Consider the following 21,110-nt stretch of genomic DNA (forward strand, 5'->3'; position numbering starts at 1 on the left):
CCCCCGTCCCGCCTCCTTTCATTGCAAATAGTGCAGAGGAGCGGAGAGGAGGCAGAGAGGGGGCGGGAGCTCAGTTTCTGCTCCTGGCTCTTCCATCCCCCGCCCCCCTGCAGATGTTCATGTGAATCCAGCCTAAGGCTGTAAGGGCTCCTTCACATGGGCATATCCTTAAATGTGCAACATAGTTGTGCTGTGAACAAGGTTGATTTGCGTGCATCTGCGTAGTTTACCGTACTTTTTTGCACACGCAGAGCCTGTTGCTATGCGCCCCTCCCCAATTTATCAATTTAGCCTAATGAAGTCCAGATGTGTTCAATTAGTGCTGCACCTGCAATTACGAGTGCCGGCCACTAGCGGAGTCGGAGCAGCGGCTTCCACTCCAACCCTGATGTATCCCAGCTGTGTGGAAAATCCCTTTAAAGTAATCCTGGGGCGCAGCAGGTGACACCCTCATTGACGTCCGAGAACGCTGATCGGTGGTCGGTGACATCTGTTGGCGGTCGCCATGTTTCCAGTTTTAGGGCTTATTCACACACATTTCTGCTGTGTATTATGTTGCTAAATCTGAAAAGAAAAACGCTGCATGTTCTATTTTCAAGCGTATTTTGCACAGAATAGCACATATTAAACTTAAACCAATGGGAACAGCTTGCGTGTTTTTCTGTGCACAAATACTCAAGGCACGTGCGAAAAATATAGTAAAATACGTGGACACGGGTTGAAAAACGCAAAACCTATCACGCAACTGCGCACATAACCATGCTTGTGCCTGTGTGAAGCCGGCCTAAGGCTAGCGTTATGCAGCCCGCTATCGCCCTCACTATCCATGTAAAAAGCCCCCTGGATACAAGGCGTTTTCATGTGCCGGTGGTCACCACTGACTACAATGGATCACCTCATAACGGAACCAACTGCGCCAGCAGACACCACAGACTGCAATGGGTCTGTCTCCTAATGGAACCAACTACACCAGCAGACGCCACTGACGAGAACAGGTCCATATCATAACTGCGCCAGTGGACATCACTGACTACAACGGATCCATCTCATAACGGAACCAAGTGTCCCGGCGGACACCACTGACTACAAAGAGTCCTTCTCATAATGGAACCAACTGCGCCGGTGGACACCACTGACTACAATGGGTCCATCTCATAACTACGGCAGCAGACACCACTGACTACAATGGGTCCCTCTCATAATGGAACCAACTATGCCGGTGAACACCACTGACTACAACGGGTCCTTCTCATACCTGAACCAACTGCACCGGCGAACACCACTGACTACAATGCGTCCTTCTCATAACGGAACCAACTGCGCCAGCGGTCACTGCTGACTACAACGGATCATCTCATAATGGAACCAACTGCGCCAGCGGTCAGTGCTGACTAAAACGGGTCCTTCTCATAACGGAACCAACTGCGCCTGCGGTTACTGCTGACTACAACGGATCATCTCATAATGGAACCAACTGCGCCAGCGGTCAGTGCTGACTAAAACGGATCTGTCTCATAACGGAACCAACTGCGCCTGCGGTTACTGCTGACTACAACAGATCATCTTATAACGGAACCAACTGCGCCAGCGGACAACACTGACTACACCGTGTCCTGCTCATAACGGACCCAACTGCACCACTGGTCACCACTGACTACTACGGATCAACTCTTAAACAGAACCAACTGCGCCAGCAGACACCATGGACTGCAATGGGTCTCTCTCCTAACGGAACGCACTGCGCCAGCGGACGCCACTGACTACAATGGGTCCATCTTATAACAGAACCAGCTGCGTTGGCAGACACCACTGACTACAATGGGTCTGTCTCCTAACGGAAGCAAACTCCACCAGCGGACGCCACTGACTGCAACAGGTCCATCTCATAATGGAACCAACTGCGCCGGTGGACACCATTGACTACAACAGGTCCATCTCATAACTGCTCCGGCAGATGCTTACAACAGTTCTGTCTCAAATCTGCGCTGGTGGACACCACTGACTACAACAGGTCCGTCTCATAACGATATCAACTGCACTGGCGGTCACCGCTGACTAGAACGGGTCCATCTCATAACAGAACCAACTGCACCAGCAGACACCACAGACTGCAACGGGTCCGTCTCAAAACGGAACCAGCTGCGCCAGCAGACGCCACTGACGAGAACGGGTCCATGTCATAACTGCGCCAGTGGACACCACTGACTACAACTGGTCCATCTCATAACGGAACCAACTGCACCGGCGGTCGCTATTGACTACAACGGGTCCGTCTCAGAACGGAAAGAACTGCACCAGCGGACGCGTCCTTCTCATAATGGAACCAACTGCGCCGGTGGACACCACTGACTACAACAGGTACGTCTCATAACGGAACCAACTGCACCGGCGGAAACCACTGACTACAACGGGTCCATCTCATAACGGATCCAACTGCGCCAGCAGTCACTGCTGAGTACAAAGGATCATCCCACAACGTAATCAACCGCGCTAGCGGTCACTGCTGACTAAAACTGGTCCGTCTCATAACGGAACAAACTGCGCCAGCGGGCGCCACTGACGAGAACGGGTCCACGTCATAACTGCGTCAGTGGACACCACTGACTACAACGAGTCCATTTCATAACAGAACCAACTGTACCAGCGGTCACCACTGACTACAATGGGTCCTTCTCATAATGGAACCAACTGCGCCAGTGGTCACTGCTGACTACAACGGATCATCTCATAATGGAACCAACTGCGCCAGCGGTCACAGCTGACTAAAATGGGTTCGTTTCATAACGGAACCAACTGCGCCGGCAGACACCACTGACTACAACGGGTCCTTCTCATAACGGAACCAACTGCGCCGGTAAACACCACTGCCTACAACGGGTCCTTCTCATAACGGAACCAACTGCGCCGGCCGACAACACTGACTACAACAGATTATCTTATAACTGAACCAACTGCGCTGGTGGACAACACTTACTACAACGTGTCCTTCTCATAATGGAACCAACTGCGCCGGTGGACACCACTGACTACAACAGGTTTGTCTTATAATGGAACCAACTGCACCAGCGGACACCACTGACTACAACTGGTCCTTCTCATAACGGATCCAACTGCGCCAGCGGTCACTGCTGAGTACAAAGGATCATCTCACAATGTAACCAACCGCGCTAGCGGTCACTGCTGACTAAAACGGGTCTGTCTTATAACGGAACAAACTGTGCCAGCATACGCCACTGATGAGAACGGGTCCACGTCATAACTGCTTGTGCCTATGTGAAGCCGGCCTAAGGCTAGCGTTATGCAGCCCGCTATCGCCCTCACCATCCATGTAAAAAGCCCCCTGGATACAAGGCGTTGTCATGTGCCGGTGGTCACCACTGACTACAATGGATCACCTCATAACGGAACCAACTGCGCCAGCAGACACCACAGACTGCAATGGGTCTGTCTCCTAACAGAACCAACTACACCAGCAGACGCCACTGACGAGAACGGGTCCATATCATAACTGCGCCAGTGGACATCACTGACTACAACGGGTCCATCTCATAACGGAACCAACTGTGCCGGCGGACACCACTGACTACAAAGAGTCCTTCTCATAATGGAGTCTGTCTTATAACTGCGTTGGTGGACACCACGGACTACAACGAGTCCGCCTCATAACTTTGCCGGCGGACACCACTGACTACAACGGGTCCGTCTCATAACAGAACCAACTGCGTCGGCGGACGCCACTAACTACAAGGGGTATCATAACAGAACCAACTGCGCCGGCGGTCACTGCTGACTACAACAGGTCTGTCTTATAACAGAACCAATTGCGCCGGCGGACGCCACCGACTGCAATAGGTCCGTCTCATAATGGAACCAACTCACTGGCAGTCACCGCTGACTACAACGAGTCCATCTCATAACTGCGAAAGCAGACGCCACTGACTACAACGGGTCCATCTCATAATGGAACCAACTGCGCTGGAAGTCACCGCTGACTACAACGAGTCCATCTCATAACTGCGCCAGCGGACGCCACTGACTACAACGGGTCCGTCTCATAATAAAAACCAACGGCGCCGGCAGTCACTGCTGACTACAACAAGTCCATCTCATAACTGCGCCAGCGGATGCCAGTGACTACAACAGGTCCGTCTCATAACAGAACCAACTGCGCTGGTGGTCACTGCTGACTACAACAGGTCTGTCTCATAACAGAACCAACTGCGCCGGCAGACGCCACTGACTGCAATAGGTCCGTCTCATAATGGAACCAACTGCGCTAGCAGTCACCACTGACTACAACGAGTCCATCTCATAACTGCGAAAGCGGACGCCACTGACTACAACGGGTCCGTCTCATAATAAAAACCAACTGCGCCGGCAGTCACCGCTGACTACAACGAGTCCATCTCATAACTGCGCCAGCGGACGCCACTGACTACAATGGGTCCGTCTCATAACGGAACCAACTGCGCCGTTGGACGCCACTGACTACAACGGGTCCGTCTCATAATGGAACCAATTGTGGCGGTGGACGGCACTGACTACAACGGGTCCATCTCAAATCTGTGCTGGCGGACACCACTAACTACAAATGGGTCTGTCTCAAATCTGCGCCAGTGGACATTACTGACTACAACGGGTCTGTCTTATAACAGAATTAACTGCGCCAGTGGACACCACTGACTACAATAAATCCATTTCATAACTGCGCTGGCGGACACCCCTGATTACTATGAGTCCGTCTTATAACTGCGTGGGTGGACGCCACTGACTACAACGGGTCCGTCTTATAACTGAAGCAACTGCGCCGGCGGTCACCACTGACTACAATGGGCCAGTCTCATAAATGCGCTGGTGGACGCAACTGACTACAACGGGTCCGCCTCTAACAGAACCAACTGCGCCGGCGGACGCCACTAACTACAACGGGTCCGTCTCATAATGGAACCAACTGCGCCAGTGGACGCCACTGACTACAATGGCTCTGTCTCATAACGGAACCAACTGTGCCAGCAGACACCAAAGACTACAACGGTTCCGTCTCATAACAGAACCAACTGCGCCGGTGGTCACTGATGACTACAATGGGTCCGTCTCATAACAGAACCAACTGCGCCGGCAGACGCCACTGACTGCAATAGGTCCGTCTCATAAGAGAACCAAATGCGCCAGCGGTCACCGCTGACTAAAACGGGTCCATCTCATAACAGAACCAACTGCAGCGATGGACACCTGACTACAATGGGTCTGTCTCATAATAGAACCAACTGCGCCGGCAGTCACCACTGACTACAACAGGTCGGTCTCATAACTGCGCCGGCAGACGCAACTGACTAAAACGGGTCCGCCTCATAACTAAATCAACTGCGGGGGCAGACGGCACTGACTAAAACGGGTCTGTCTCATAACAGAAACTACTGCGCCGGCGGACGCCACTGACTGCAATGGGTCAGTCTCATAAATGCGCCGGTGGACGCAACTGACTACAATGGGTCCGCCTCATAACGAACCAACTGCGGCGGCGGACACAACTGACTACAATGGGTCCGTCTCATAACTGCGCCGGCAGACGCCACTGACTGCAACGGGTCCATCTCATAATGGAACCAACTGCGGCGGCAGTCACTGCTGACTACAACGGGTCCGTTCGGTTCCTGCACCTCGCTGCTGTTTTTACTGATCTGAGCCGGACGCTCTGAAGAGAAATGTGACATGGGCCTCATTCACACGGGGGGGATGGCGAAGTGCCTCATTCACACGGGGTAAGTGAGGAGGGGGGGGGGGCACAGGTTAGGTAAATTTCCCGGGTACAGATGCAACGGATATCGCTCCCATGCGCCCCTCGTTCGCTCCCATGCGCCCCTCGTTCGCTCCTGCGGTGTCTTTGCGCTTACGGATATTGTAAGTCTGATTAAGGCCCAAGTATTTGCGGTGCGTATATACAGGCGCCCGGCGTATTCGTGCCGCCGTTATCTATTGCCGTCTGTATGGTGTGGGGCTGCATGCTCTCGTGAGCGGGCCCCGTGACGCCAACCGCTTCTCATCCCTGCGTAATACGCGTCAATGCACTTGTGCGAACGAACCAATAGACCGCTTTCGCACGGACGAGAAAATCACGCCAGATTTGTATGTTGTGGGTTGCGGAAATCTCGCACGAATACAAAAGGTGTCACACGCAGGAGCAATGTTTTCCCGGATCACTCAGGCAGCCTGCAGAGAATAGCCCCCACTGACTTTAATGCGTTGATTCACGTATCGCACGCACGCCGTCTTTACGCTAAATATTACGCAGCACGCGCTCTTTGCGGAGGGAGGCGCACGCTTCGGTCTAACTGCTCATTATAATGACTGGGGGCGTGGCTACCTGCTTGGGCACTAATGCCAGTGAAACAGTAACAACACCCATTGCGCGGCTGCGAGAAGAGAGAGCGCCATCTACCGGCTGTAAACACAGCCTGCAGTTGCTGGAGACTCGCTGGAATCTACCATCCAGCGGCATTAGAGAGGGGCACACTGCTTCTTCACAAACGGTAAATCAGATGGAACCGGCCGCGGGTGTGCAACACAAAATAACGCCCCCTGCCGGATGAGGGAACCATTAGCGGGGAGGGGCCAGCACTGACAGATATAGACAGCCCGCCCCCCGCCCTGCCGTGGGCCCGCCCACACCTCCCTCGTGATCTGTCCGCAAGGACCCCCATTGAGGTAGCTGCGGATCGCCGGTTGTAATGTGATTGGTTGTCCTCGCCGCTCCCGTAGGCCCACAGATAGGTGACCGTGTAGTGCCTGCTGGTCCCCATCTGCTGAGGAAGCTGTAGGCATCTGCGGTGTCGCCATAGTTCTGCTTCTCGTCCCTTTCTTCCCGCTGAGGAGCTCTGACGGAGCGGCAGGATGCTGGAGGAAGCCGGAGAGGTGTTCGATAACATGCTGAAGGCGTCCTTCCCGCTCACGTTCTTCGTCTTCATCCCGGCCGTGCTGCTCCTCGTGTCCCCGCTGCAGACCGACGCCGCCCATGAGTTCACCGTCTACCGCATGCAGCAGTACGACCTCCAGGGCCAGAGCTACGGTCAGTGCCACCACTGGGGGGCGCTGCAGGGAGGAGACGGGGACTTACCTGTAAACTTACTAGAGCAACCAGTGTCAGGCAGCTGCTGCCAAGGCAATAGGATCATGGGGTCATCAGAGGAGCTCTAGGGGCGCATGAGGAGGACATTGTTCTTCTTTACAAGTCACTGGTCAGAACACATGAGGACTATTGGGGACAGTTTGGGGCACCGGTACTCGAGGATATATCGGCGCTTGGGTGGATACAAAGGGCATATCCAGGACTGTAACAAGGGGGCGCTCTAATAACAATGTATAATATATCAGGGGTCAGTACAGGGATCTCTCCCATCATCTATTATACCCAGGACTGTAACAAGGGGGCGCTCTAATAACTATGTATAATATATCAGGGGTCAGTACAAAGATCTCTCCCATCATCTATTATACCCAGGACTGTAACAAGGGGGCGCTCTAATAACTATGTATAATATATCAGGGTCAGTGCAGAGATCTCTCCCATCATCTATTATACCCAGGACTCTAACAAGGGGGCGCTCTAATAACTATGTATAGATATATCAGGGGTCAGTACAGAGATCTCTCCTATCATCTATTATACCCAGGACTGTAACAAGGGGGCGCTCTAATAACTATGTATAGATATATCGGGGGTCAGTACAGAGATCTCTCCCATCATCTATTATACCCAGGACTGTAACAAGGGGGCGCTCTAATAACTATGTATAGATATATCAGGGGTCAGTACAGAGATCTCTCCCATCATCTATTATACCCAGGACTGTAACAAGGGGGCGCTCTAATAACTATGTATAGATATATCAGGGGTCAGTACAGAGATCTATCCCGCCATCTATTATACCCAGGACTGTAACAAGGGGGCGCTCTAATAACTATGTATAGATATATCAGGGGTCAGTACAGAGATCTATCCCGCCATCTATTATACCCAGGACTGTAACAAGGGGGCGCTCTAATAACTATGTATAGATATATCAGGGGTCAATACAGAGATCTCTCCCATCATCTATTATACCCAGAACTGTAACAAGGGGGTGCTCTAATAACTATGTATGATATATCAGGGGTCAGTACAGAGATCTCTCCCATCATCTATTAATACCCAGGACTGTAACAAGGGGGCGCTGTAATAACTATGTATAGATATATCAGGGGTCAGTACAGAGATCTCTGCCATCATCTATTATACCCAGGACTGTAACAAGGGGGCGCTCTAATAACTATGTATAATATATCAGGGTCAGTGCAGAGATCTCTCCCATCATCTATTATACCCAGGACTGTAACAAGGGGGCGCTCTAATAACTATGTATAATATATCAGGGCTCAGTACAGAGATCTCTCCCATCATCTATTTATACTCAGGACTGTAACAAGGGGGCGCTCTAATAACTATGTATAATATATCAGGGGTCAGTACAGAGATTTCTCCCATCACCTATTATACCCAGGACTGTAACAAGGGGGCGCTCTAATAACTATGTATAATATATCGGGTCAGTACAGAGATCTCTCCCATCATCTATTATACCCAGGACTGTAACAAGGGGGCACTCTAATAACTATGTATAATATATCTGGGGTCAGTACAGAGATCTCTCCCATCATCTATTATACCCAGGACTGTAACAAGGGGGCGCTCTAATAACCATGTATAATATATCAGGGGTCAGTACAGAGATCTCTCCCATCATCTATTATACCCAGGACTGTAACAAGGGGGCGCTCTAATAACTATGTATAATATATGAGGGGTCAGTACAGAGATCTCTCCCATCATCTATTATACCACGGACTGTAACAAGGGGGCACTCTAATAACTATGTATAATATATCAGGGATCAGTACAGAGATCTCTTCCATCATCTATTATACCCAGGACTGTAACAAGGGGGCGCTCTAATAACTATGTATAATATATCAGGGGTCAGTACAGAGATTTCTCCCATCACCTATTATACCCAGGACTGTAACAAGGGGGCGCTCTAATAACTATGTATAATATATCGGGTCAGTACAGAGATCTCTCCCATCATCTATTATACCCAGGACTGTAACAAGGGGGCACTCTAATAACTATGTATAGATATATCAGGGGTCAGTACAGAGATCTCTGCCATCATCTATTATACCCAGGACTGTAACAAGGGGGCGCTCTAATAACTATGTATAATATATCAGGGTCAGTGCAGAGATCTCTCCCATCATCTATTATACCCAGGACTGTAACAAGGGGGCGCTCTAATAACTATGTATAATATATCAGGGCTCAGTACAGAGATCTCTCCCATCATCTATTTATACTCAGGACTATAACAAGGGGGCGCTCTAATAACTATGTATAATATATCAGGGTCAGTGCAGAGATCTCTCCCATCATCTATTATACCCAGGACTGTAACAAGGGGGCGCTCTAATAACTATGTATAATATATCAGGGGTCAGTACAGAGATCTCTCCCATCATCTATTATACCCAGGACTGTAACAAGGGGGCGCTCTAATAACTATGTATAATATATGAGGGGTCAGTACAGAGATCTCTCCCATCATCTATTATACCACGGACTGTAACAAGGGGGCACTCTAATAACTATGTATAATATATCAGGGATCAGTACAGAGATCTCTTCCATCATCTGTTATACCCAGGACTGTAACAAGGGGGCGCTCTAATAACTATGTATAATATATGAGGGGTCAGTACAGAGATCTCTCCCATCATCTATTATACCACGGACTGTAACAAGGGGGCACTCTAATAACTATGTATAATATATCAGGGGTCAGTACAGAGATTTCTCCCATCACCTATTATACCCAGGACTGTAACAAGGGGGCGCTCTAATAACTATGTATAATATATCGGGTCAGTACAGAGATCTCTCCCATCATCTATTATACCCAGGACTGTAACAAGGGGGCACTCTAATAACTATGTATAATATATCTGGGGTCAGTACAGAGATCTCTCCCATCATCTATTATACCCAGGACTGTAACAAGGGGGCACTCTAATAACTATGTATAATATATCTGGGGTCAGTACAGAGATCTCTCCCATCATCTATTATACCCAGGACTGTAACAAGGGGGCGCTCTAATAACCATGTATAATATATCAGGGGTCAGTACAGAGATCTCTCCCATCATCTATTATACCCAGGGCTGTAACAAGGGGGCGCTCTAATAGTTAATAATAAATGGCCGTCTGCCACAAGCACTAGTTGGCATTGTCCCGCTCAGCTGATGGCCGGCTATTCTGGTCGTCTTGTAACAAGACCGGGAATATAAACTGAAGCCGAAGTTCTCCAGGAGGAAGACCTCACCATGCAGACAGTGCCTCGGGGTTTCTCTCCAGTGGGTGGCCGGCTGGGGGTAAGTCTAGGAGCTGGGTCCGGGTGGTACAGTTTCTCCTTGAGGTGAACTTCTAGAGTACCTTCCCATAGTTCCATCTCCCGGAGGAGCGTGCATGGTCTTAACACCAGCCGATGAGCGCTAAAAAATCAGCGATTGTGTTAGTGATCATCGTTGCGTCTGAACGTGTGCCCATCCTCCGCTTTTCAGGCACTGCTAGCTGATCATTAAATTCAAGCTAACCTAAAAAGCTTCCTTCAGCCTTATCAGCAGTTCTCCTGGGGGGGAGGAGGGGGTGCTGATAGCATTGGGACAAAGGATCTGAGCGCAGATAGTAGCCTCAGGCTATTAACTGCATTCAGCTAAAAGCTTCATTTAAAACACCTAATTACTACTAAGTAGATACTTAATAATTTATGCAAAATGATCGCTCAAAGCTGTCCCTGTCCTCTGAGCGGCCTGTACAGTTCCCCTCACACCTCCTAGGTGCTCTCCCTAAGGAGTGATGTTACCCCTCCTGCCCCGGCTATAGGCCCCTCACTAGCCAAGCCAGAGTCCTGCTGCACACCGGTGAGGCAAAACCCAGAGGCAGGCGGTGTCTACATGGTGATTTTCCTTCTGAAAAATGTTATCGCGTTGACCTGCAGGACTGCGGCCTTCCATTAGGTGATGCTGTAGAGCCATTGTTTTATCTTCTTATTTGCATATTTCCCAGAGGAGCATGCATGCCCTGAAAGGTCTCTATACCCCTCCCGACCCGCATCTGATCGCCCCTTCTAATATCTGGTGGCGCTGCATCTCCCTTATTTGCCTAATACCAGGGGACGCACAGGGAGGCATGTAGACACCCGCTCACTTCACCATAATCTTTGTATAGCGCCAAGTTATTCCGCAGCCATTAACGCCATAACCCTATAGATGTGCAGCTGCGGGCTATGTGTAGCGATAGATCGTGGGGGGATCTCCCTCCATACAACGCTTCTTACAGCCGACACCCGGTGGCAGCAGCTCTGATTAGCCATGCGGCTGATCGGAGCTGTTAACCCTTTAAATGCCGCTGTCAATTCTTGACAGCAACATTTAAATCCCCCCGAACGACGTTTGGGGGTCCCATACGACCTCCAGCGATAAGATCGCAGGGTGCCGTGCGGGTGTGATGACAGCCAGGGGCCATCTGAAAGGCCCCAGGGCTGTCTTGGCAGAATGCCTATCAAGCCATGCTTGTGGGGCGGCTTGATAGACTACCTGCCCAACCGCAGTATGATGTAGCGCTAAATAAAGTTTTATTTTAAAAAAAAGTACTAAAAGTTTTTTTGAAAATAAACCTTTTGCCATATTTATATCTAAATAAAAAAACAAAAATACATATTTGGTATCGCTGCGTCCGTAAAAGTCTGATCCATCAAAGTAGCGCATTATTTACCCACACGGGGAATGTTGTCAGGGGGAAAAAAACGCCAGAAATGCACTTTTTTGGTCACCCAGTCTCCAAGAAAAAAAAATGCAAAAAAAAAAGCGATCTAAAAGTTGTATGTATTCCAAAAAATGAGCCCGCACAACTGTTGGTGCTAAAAGTTTTTTAAAAGTTTTTCACTAAACAGTGCATCCCGACTGTTTCTCTATGGGGACCAGACAGGTACGGCGCGTCCCATCCCTGCGAAATGTAACTGGTGGAGGAGGAATCTTAGTAGTTCAAAGGGATTACTGCACCAGTAACCTTTACCACCCATCCTTCAATCAGAACTCTGCAGGCGGCGCCCCCCCCAGGTGCCAGGCCCAGCGGTCTCTATTCACCTCTATGGGCTGAGCGTTGTGCTCAGCTAGCTCTATAGGCAGCGAATGGAGTGATGGGCACGGGGCTGTACCGCAGCCATATTCGCTAGGTGTACTTGAGGGGGGCGCCATCCCTCCTTCCACTTCACAAGGCCCCCTGGCCGTCCTCACCCACTGATACACTATGACTCGTTGATCACATGCCCCTCTATAGGCAGCCATTTATGTCTTAGCCGGGCACGGAGCGGAGTGGCGGGGGCATCTCACAGCCTCAGAGGTGATGAAGACGTTCGGTAGGTGCCATCGCTGTAAGATGTCGGCCGGCCCCTGTAGCCCTGATTCATAGGTGTTGCACAGAAGCCGCTCTTCTAACTAACTGACTTGTGACCTTTGTTTCACACAGGTACCCGGAATTCTGTCCTGAACACAGAGGCCCGCACAACGGAGGCAGACGTGCTGAGCCGGCGATGCGTCCTCATGCGCTTAGTGGATTTCTCTTTCCAGCAGTATCAGAAAGCGCTGCGCCAGTCGGCGGGGGCGGTGGTGATCATCCTGCCCCGTGACATGGCCGCTCTGCCGCAAGATATAGTGCAGGTTGGTGCTCTTGTTATGTGATATCCAATGGTTTCATTCTGAGTTGCAATGTTTTCACTCCTGCGATGCTGCGTGGAAAAAAAGAGGCAGCATGCCCATTCTTTTAGCAATATCGCCCATTGTCTCCAACGGGGTCGGCGGCAGCAGCAACAGCCCTATTGAAAGCAATGGGAGAAGATCGCGATCGCCTGCCGCAGCTGCAACAGGGGATTCCTTCAGCCCCCCCAGGGATGTGATGCTGTCACATCCAGCGGTTTAACCTTGTTTTCAGTGGCGGCAGCAGCGCCAGCCCCACTGAAAACATAGGGAGAAGATCACAATCTCCTGCCGCTGCCCTGGCAGGGGATTCCTTCATCCCCGCGTGGAATCTCCTCATCACTGAACACTGACAGCAGCGGCAGGGTGTTCAGCGATTAGGGGACTTCCTGCGGGCTGCCGCCCCATTGAAAGCAGTGAGATGGAGGGAACCTCGCAGTGATGCGGGTCTGTTTTTCACATGAAAACTCCTTGCATCCAGGGGGGTTTTAGAAGGTTTGTGAGAGTGATATCGGAACGTGAATCGCCCCCCAATATCGCTCTCGCAAGTGTGCAGGAGCCCTAAGGATGTGGGAACCCCGGCACCATGTGAACAAGGTTTGTTCCAGTCTCCATATGGCGATAATAGCAGTACATGGGCTGTCTTACCCTAGGACCTCATTCACACGGCGTGTACAGCAGCGCTCCGGCTCTCGCTGGCCTAATGGCTGCATTGCTCTGATGAAAGATCCGCAGTTTTATTTCTGTCCAAATCTGAAATTAAAAGCATCTGGAGGTCGAAGACCGACCCTTCGCGCCGGAACGGGAGCCATTACATCTCCATACAAAACAACGACCATGATGCGAATACCTAATTACTGAGGGGGGCTTACTAATGGTGAGCTGCCTGAAAGCATGTGGCTGCCTACCCAGCAATGTCCTACACTAACTGCTATGGCCTCTGTTGTGTGCAGCGGGTTCACCGCCTCCGCTGCAGACATCACAATCACTAATGCAGTAAATACTAGACGTAGGGCGACTGTTGGCTCAGCGGCTGTCTGGGGTTTGTCCAGCCTGATGCGGCACATAATGGCCTCTAGACCAGCCAAATATTGGTCCTTTGAAGCGTTTGCATTGGATCGTCTCGTTTCAGAGAGCTGTCCCAGCTTAGAAAGTGGTTGCATATTGCAAGTAAAAGCCATCCCATCTGATGAGCGGGGCCGAGCTTCTAGGATCTCTACAAGCTGGAGCGTTCTGGACTTCCCCTGCTTTCTTCTGTGCAGCATACATGGCCCCCCCCCCTTCCATTATCCAGCTAGTAGGAACCCCAGTCGGCCCCGAGAACATTGGGTGTTCCAGCGATATGCCAATCACCTCCTGTCATAGGAAAACACTTTCAATACTGGAACTTAAGAGTTATCCAGGCAGCGGCCACCGGGGTACAGAGTGGAATCTGCTGCTCAGACCCCTGTTTGTTTTTTCCAAAAAACCTGTGACCTCCCTGTACCTGCAGCGACGGTCAGCTGAAGGGAAGCACTGAACACCTATATGTTTTGCCTTTTATTTTTCATTTCTAGCAATTCATGGGCATCGAGCCTGAAATGCTCTCAATGGAGACTCAGGTCCCGGTTTACTTTGCAGTGGAGGACGCAGAACTTCTGTCCATCTACGAGCAGACGCTTGCAGCTTCTGCTAACCAGGGCACCTCCTCTGCTGCGGAAGGTGAGTTATGAGGGGCTTTGGGACTAGATCTCAGTAAACGTGTCTGCAGTAGAGATGTGATTTTCGCTGCCATTTCTGCCCTTGTAGTACTCCTTCATACGGCCACTGCTAACGGCTTCCAGATGGTGACAAGTGGCGCACAGAGTAAGGCCATCGGTGACTGGCTGGTGACCAGCGTGGAGGTGAGTGCTTAATGGTAGATCAGACCGCATTATATTCAACACGTGCAAGGATGCAGCAGTCCCATGCAAGGGCCAACGGTGGCCATCCACATCCGATGGAAATAGCCTGATGGTTGAACAGCTCATCATCTGGCCGTTTGTTTTCAATGACATGGGCCGGGGACGGACAATCTTTCTGGGAATGTTCTTTCAAAGAACGATCTTTTGTGCGACCATCGAATGAAAACTTCAAGCATTGCCAACATCTTTCCAAACGATGACGGCCAAGAACAATTCATTGTTAAACTTCAGCTGATGAATTATTCTTCTGGTTGAAATCGGCACAAATATTGGCCCAAAGGCCTTGTGGACACGAAACGCCAACAGTACGGTTCTTTCGATCTGTTTGCAGTGACACTCCTAAGAGCAAAGCTTTTTCTAAAAGCTTTTGATGACAGTTCATAGGGACATGTTGAAAGTTTTGATCACTGGGGGTCCTGCTGTTGAGACCCCCCACTGATTGCTAGAAAAAGCCAGCTGAAGCGCTCATCCAAGTCCTATCACTGCTCACTATCTCAAGATGGGCTCAGTAAAGAATTTATGGGGTCGTCTTCCGCTTCAGAGCATGTCTGCAATTGCTTTTTCTAGCAGTCGGTGGGGGGTCTCAACAGCCGGACCCCCAGCGACTACAACTTTTGACATGTAGCTATGGCATCCAGCAAACCAATAAACATAGGATATAAATCAAGTTAAAAAAAAGTTATCTTAGTACAGCAATAGGAAAAAAACACTTGAGCCGGTTCCATACAACTCGATGTTCACATCATCCTACAGTAATTGTATCCTACTGCAAGGCGATCATGCTGATGGATTACACACATTAACCCCTGCATACAGAATACATATCTATACCCCTCCACCCCGTGTTCCTAGGATATATCCAAGTTTATGGAAAGTGCCGTTACGCTTTTTGTAGCTTGTTATACTTGGCCTGACGCTCAAAGTCATATGTAGACAGTAAAAATCCAATTCACCACAGCATTATGCCAAACAGCCAACCTCCAATAACGGAGCGCACGGAGAACAACGGGAATGTAATGTGGAAAGAATGATGTATGTACTATGTAGCTCCAACACTGCTCATTAAAAAAAGGCTCATTACAATATATACATAGAAAGGTAAAAACGCTCACATGTGGGAACAGGACCCTGTGCATTTGGACAAAACAGCTAAGCCTAAAGGGGTTCTGTCTAGAGATGAGCGAGTATACTCGCTAAGGCACATTACTGGAGCGAGCAGTGCCTTAGCCGAGTATCTTCCCTCTCTTCTCTAAAGATGCGGGGAGCGGCGGGGGAGGAACATAGGGGAGATCTCTCTCTCTCCCGCACCCTCTGCTCCCCGCTACAACTCACCTGTCACCGGCGCCGGCCCCCAAATCTTTGGAGACGAGCGGGGAGATACTCGGCTAAGGCACTACTCGCTCATCTCTAGTTCTGTCATTGGAGGAAAAAAAATTCAATACTTGCCTATTCCTCTCCTGTCAGTCTTCTCCTCGCCGATCTTCTCCTGGCTCCTGCAGTCCCTTGGGTCACCTCACCTCCAGCTGGCGGATTCTTCTTCCTGTGACGAAGCATTTGTTCTCAGCGTTCTCCTTCCTGCAGGTCCGTGTACCCGGTCACTAGTGACGTAGCATTCACTGCCTAGCAGGGAGTGCTGAGCTATTGCTGAGACTGTGCATGCGTGCTGTCTCGCCTCAAGTGTACATATACTATTGCAGAGAGGCATGCACAGTCTTAGCAATCGCTCAGCACTCCCTGCTAGGCAGTGAACGCTACGTCACTAGTGACCGGGTACACGGACCTGCAGGAAGGAGAATACTAAGAATGCATGCTCCATAACAAGAAGCGGATCCGGACGGCTGAAGAGGAGGTGACCCGGGGGATTGCAGGGTGAGAAGAAGATGCGGTAAGACTGACGGGGGAGGAGTAGGTAAGTATTGATTTGTTTTTTTTATTTTTCTAATGACAGAACCCCTTTAACCATAGCATATAGTACGAGAAGGAAGTAATTTAAAGGTAACGGGACCTACAGAAGCCGGACCGCTCCTACTAATGAATAATGAGGCAATGAAACAATACAAAAACTTTAGTATATCAACAGAAGATCAGATGTTAAGACCCGGTGGAAGTCCGTTTAGCTGCATAATCTAATCGCCTCGCTTGAAAGCAATTAGTTAAACCAATCTTCCCCTCTTGCCAGATAGAACACCCTTTCAGTGCCAGTGACTTTCAATAAGGATATATCCCCTTGGTGGATTTCCAACGAAAATGGTAGGAGTGCCGTAACAATGTATCAATGAATATAACGAGTCTGGGATGTCGTGGCGGAGGAGAAGGTCGGGGTTTGTATAAGGCCGGCTGCACAGGACCGGCTCGGCCCTGACCACTGCTGGCGTCTGTGCGGACCCGGCTCTCTTCTCTTGTATCTGTATTGATGGACGCATTGAGCTGCTGTCTGACCTGCGCAGTCCAAAATGTTTAATATTTTTTATTTAAATGTTTATTTTTCGATGGAAGCGGTCCGTGTAGAATCCACAGTAAAATGTGGTGCAAATTTACTTATTTTCTTTCCCCTTCCCCCTCTGCTCACGAAAATCACAATTCATTTCTGTGAGTTTGTAGGGAAAAAAGCTGTCTGTTGGGTTTTGTTACAAACAGGATTTGCTGTGGATCCGCGGATTCCGCAATGCAAATCCATTCGTGTGCAGCTAACGAAGAGCACATACCGCCTCCGGTTGGGCACATCTGAAGCGGCTTTTAGTCACGAGCCAATTTTGCGATGTCAGAGTAGTATTGTTCTGATCAGCTAGGAGTGGTCATGCGTCTTGTTGTACGCTTTATCTAGGCAGCACCTGGTTGGAGGATGTGGGCGAAGGAATCCTCCGGAATCTTCTATACTTACGCAGGATCATTCTACAGCCAGGTATCAACATTGTTGCGCTGCTTACTCTTTAGCACAAACCTTTCAGGCCTCATGTCCACGGGAAAAATCAGGCCCGCTACGGATTCTCCATGGAGAATCCGTAGCGGGTCCCTCCTGCCCCGCGGACAAGAGGCATAAAAATAAGAATTAACTCACCTCTCGCCCGCTCCGGATCTTCCCTTCGCCGCGGCATCATCTTCTCTGCGTCGCGGCCAGATCTTCTTTCTTCGGCCCGGCGGATGCGCAGGGCACGTCGGTGCCGTCCCGAAGAAAAAAAGATCCGGCCGCGACGGCGAGAAGATGGAGCCGCGGCGAAGGGAAGATCCGGAGCGGGTGAGTAAATTCCGATTTTTGTCTCCCGCAGATCCGGGCGGCTTCCATAGGCTTCAATAGAAGCCCGCGGGAGCCGTCCACGTGGGAGACGAAAATGGAGCATGGTCCGGATTTTTTCATGCTCCATTTTTTTTTTTAAATCACTTTTATTGACCATCCGCGGGTATTTATCTACCCCGCGGGTGGTCAATGCATCCCTATGGGGTGCGGATCCGCGGGCAGGAGAAGAGTTAAAATCCACTGCGGATTTTAATTCTTCTTTTGCCCGTGGACATGAGGCCTAAAGGCTGTTACACATGTGCGCTGCGCTCTTTATTATACAAACCCCGACCTTCTCCTCCGCCACGACATCCCAGACTCGTTCTATTCATTGATACATTGTTACGGCACTCCTACCATTTACGTTACTGCATGTACTATCTGATGTCAGCGATCCAGCGGGTGGACGGCTCATGAAATAAAACTACGCATTACTGAGTCTACATCTAGGTATACTGAGCCGTTCTCAGTCTGCAGCATCCACACTTTTTTTTTTTTATTTAGGAATACACCAAGGGATATAGCTTTATTGATGGTCACTGGCACTGAAAGGGTGTTCCGCCCGGCAAGAGGTGGAGATTGGTTTAACTAATTGCTTTCAAGAGAGGCTTATTGGGTTCTGCACTTAAAAACCGATTTCCACCTGGTCTTAACATCAGATCTAATCCTATGTTTATATACCAGTGTTTTTATATGGCTTTTCATTTGTTTCATTTCCTCATTAATTATTAATTAGTAGGAGGGGTCAGGCTTTTGTTATGCCACATCCTTTAAATGACTTGCTTCAGGCTAGGCCACTAAAGGCCCATTTAGACACACTGACTTTTGAGCGATACTCGTCATTTACAGCGCAAGATGATCACTTAAATGTTGAGGGATCACCTTGCGCTCTGAGCGCAGCATGCAGAAGACAAATGGGGTGGCCCCGCTTGTCGTCTGCATTCAGCTGTTCTCTGCTCGAAGCGCCCGGTTGTTATACAGCTGAGCGGAGGATGGAGAACACAGCTGGACCGCTCTGTTCTTCATACCCCGCCTGTCATCAGGGAGCGGGATGAAACAATAGCATCAGCTGTATCCCGCTGTGAATCCCTGATGAGGCTCATCGTTGTCTTTCAGCATGCTGACAGATCAGCGATGGCTCAACAAAAACTGCATGATGTCCGTGCAGTTAGACACAACAATTATATATAATCGTTATGTCTAAATGGGCCTTAATTCAGGACTGATCACCAACCTGGGTCCTCTTACCCCACTGGTGGGTAATCCGGATGCGGTGGCCTTCTTCCAAGTTTCCTCCCGAACAACTAGAATAGCAGACCCAGTCCCTTGGGTGCGTGACCTGTTTGTTGGTTCGGGTACCAAGTCCTTACAGGAGATATTGGATTGGGGGCGACCCTCTGACCGGAGCGTGGTACCCTTGGTAACATCCAGCTTTTCATACACCCCATAACCTCTTGTGAGAACTTTTTTTGTCTTTCGACTCCAGAGAAATTAACTAGAATCTCTGCATTCTATCGACTTCTCCTGAAGAGTGGCGATCGGGAGGGAGGCCGGACAGAGCTGGTGGCCGACCGTCAGAGGAGTCGTAAAGGAAGGCTTACATGCTGACCCACAGAATGAATGTGTCCAGTACGATGCAGGAACCTAATTACAAAATCCTGACAAGATGGTACAAAACAGAGTCTACCCCAGTATCCGGATACGTGTTGGAGGTGCCTCCAGGAGAAAGGGACCTTTCTCCACCTCTGGTGGTCATGCCCGTTAATCCAGTCTCTATGGAGGGGGTTGGCACTCTATGCCTAGGCCTGTAAGAATCCAATCAATGCCCCCAAGATCGCCCTGTTGTCACTGATCACGGGCTCACTGGCCTGAACCAAGGGATCGCTATGGAGATTCTTTTCTACTTGCAGTTAGGCAAATTATTCCTAGGAAATGGAGGTCCGCTGTTGCCCCTTCAAGGCTGATGTGGCTGGAGTCCTTAGACAACGTAAAGTATATGGAAGAGCTCTGCGCTAAAGATGAGCTGAGAGGCACCAAATTCTATGCAACCCGGGCCGTCTGGGTTTAGTTCCTCCTTTTCCCAGGTCTGGGTGTGTGGCTCACTAACGGGGCTGCCCCATCTAATTTGCCCAGCAAGTTGGATATGACTTATCTTGCCTAAAGGCACCCCAGTGAACACCGGATAGAACGCCTTGGTTCCCCCCCAGGCCCTCATCTGCTCTTCCTGCTGTCTTATATATTTTCTTATATCTACTCCTCTGCTTTTTCTTCTGTGTAGGAGTAACTTTTTGCTATAGATAAAGTTAAGTGGCTGCGTTGTGAGAAGCAGGATGGGCCAGACCCCGCTAAGGGCGGTTGGGATAATTGGACGGCCTCATGACCATTAAGAGAATGCCGTCCGAATACAATCCTCCATAAATGTCTTGCTGCTTGTACCGGCTGTATTCTATGATTACGGCTTCATTTTTTGCCAAAACACGTTGGCCCCTGTTTGCACATGTGAGCGCTTTTACCTCTCTATGGACATATTCTAATATTATTATTATTTTTTTTTTTTTAATGCGAAGTGTGGAGCGATATACATTGTTATTCCACATCTCTCATAAAGCCATTCATTGAAAATGTCAGTCCAATAAGTTTGGCCATCCACTTTTCAATGAGATTGTAATGTCCCTGTGCCGCGCTGCTTACTCTTTAGCACCTTTCAGGCCTCATGTCCACGGGAAAAATCAGGCCCGCTACGGATTCTCCATGGAGAATCCGTAGCGGGTCCCTCCTGCCCCGCGGACATGAGGCATAAAAATAAGAGTTAACTTACCTCTCGCCCGCTCCGGATCTTCCCTTCGCCGCGGCTTCATCTTCTCTCCGTCACGGCCGGATCTTCTTTCTTCGGCCCGGTGGATGCGCAGGGCACGTCTGTTGCGTGCCTCGTGCATGCGCTGGCCCGAAGAAAAAAGATCCGGCCGCGACAGAGAGAAGATGAAGCCGCGGCGAAGGGAAGATCCGGAGCGGGTGAGTAAATTCCGATTTTAGTCTCCCGCGGATCCA

The 21,110-nt window shown here is 49.9% G+C and overlaps 1 protein-coding gene across 1 annotated transcript in view; it reads left to right on the forward strand.

The window, feature by feature from the left end:
- Window positions 1–6,702: 6,702 nt before the first annotated feature.
- Window positions 6,703–21,110, forward strand: part of NCLN (nicalin) — a 32,515-nt gene continuing 18,107 nt past the window's right edge. Inside the window, exons 1-4 of the mRNA XM_066604677.1 lie at window positions 6,703–7,066; window positions 12,619–12,809; window positions 14,402–14,546; window positions 14,634–14,728. Of these exons, the coding sequence (XP_066460774.1) occupies window positions 6,892–7,066; window positions 12,619–12,809; window positions 14,402–14,546; window positions 14,634–14,728 (606 nt within the window). The 5' untranslated portion in view covers window positions 6,703–6,891. The remainder of the gene's footprint in view (window positions 7,067–12,618; window positions 12,810–14,401; window positions 14,547–14,633; window positions 14,729–21,110) is intronic.

The sequence above is a fragment of the Eleutherodactylus coqui genome, chromosome 5 (assembly GCF_035609145.1).
Source record: "Eleutherodactylus coqui strain aEleCoq1 chromosome 5, aEleCoq1.hap1, whole genome shotgun sequence".
NCBI classification, from domain to species: domain Eukaryota; kingdom Metazoa; phylum Chordata; class Amphibia; order Anura; family Eleutherodactylidae; genus Eleutherodactylus; species Eleutherodactylus coqui.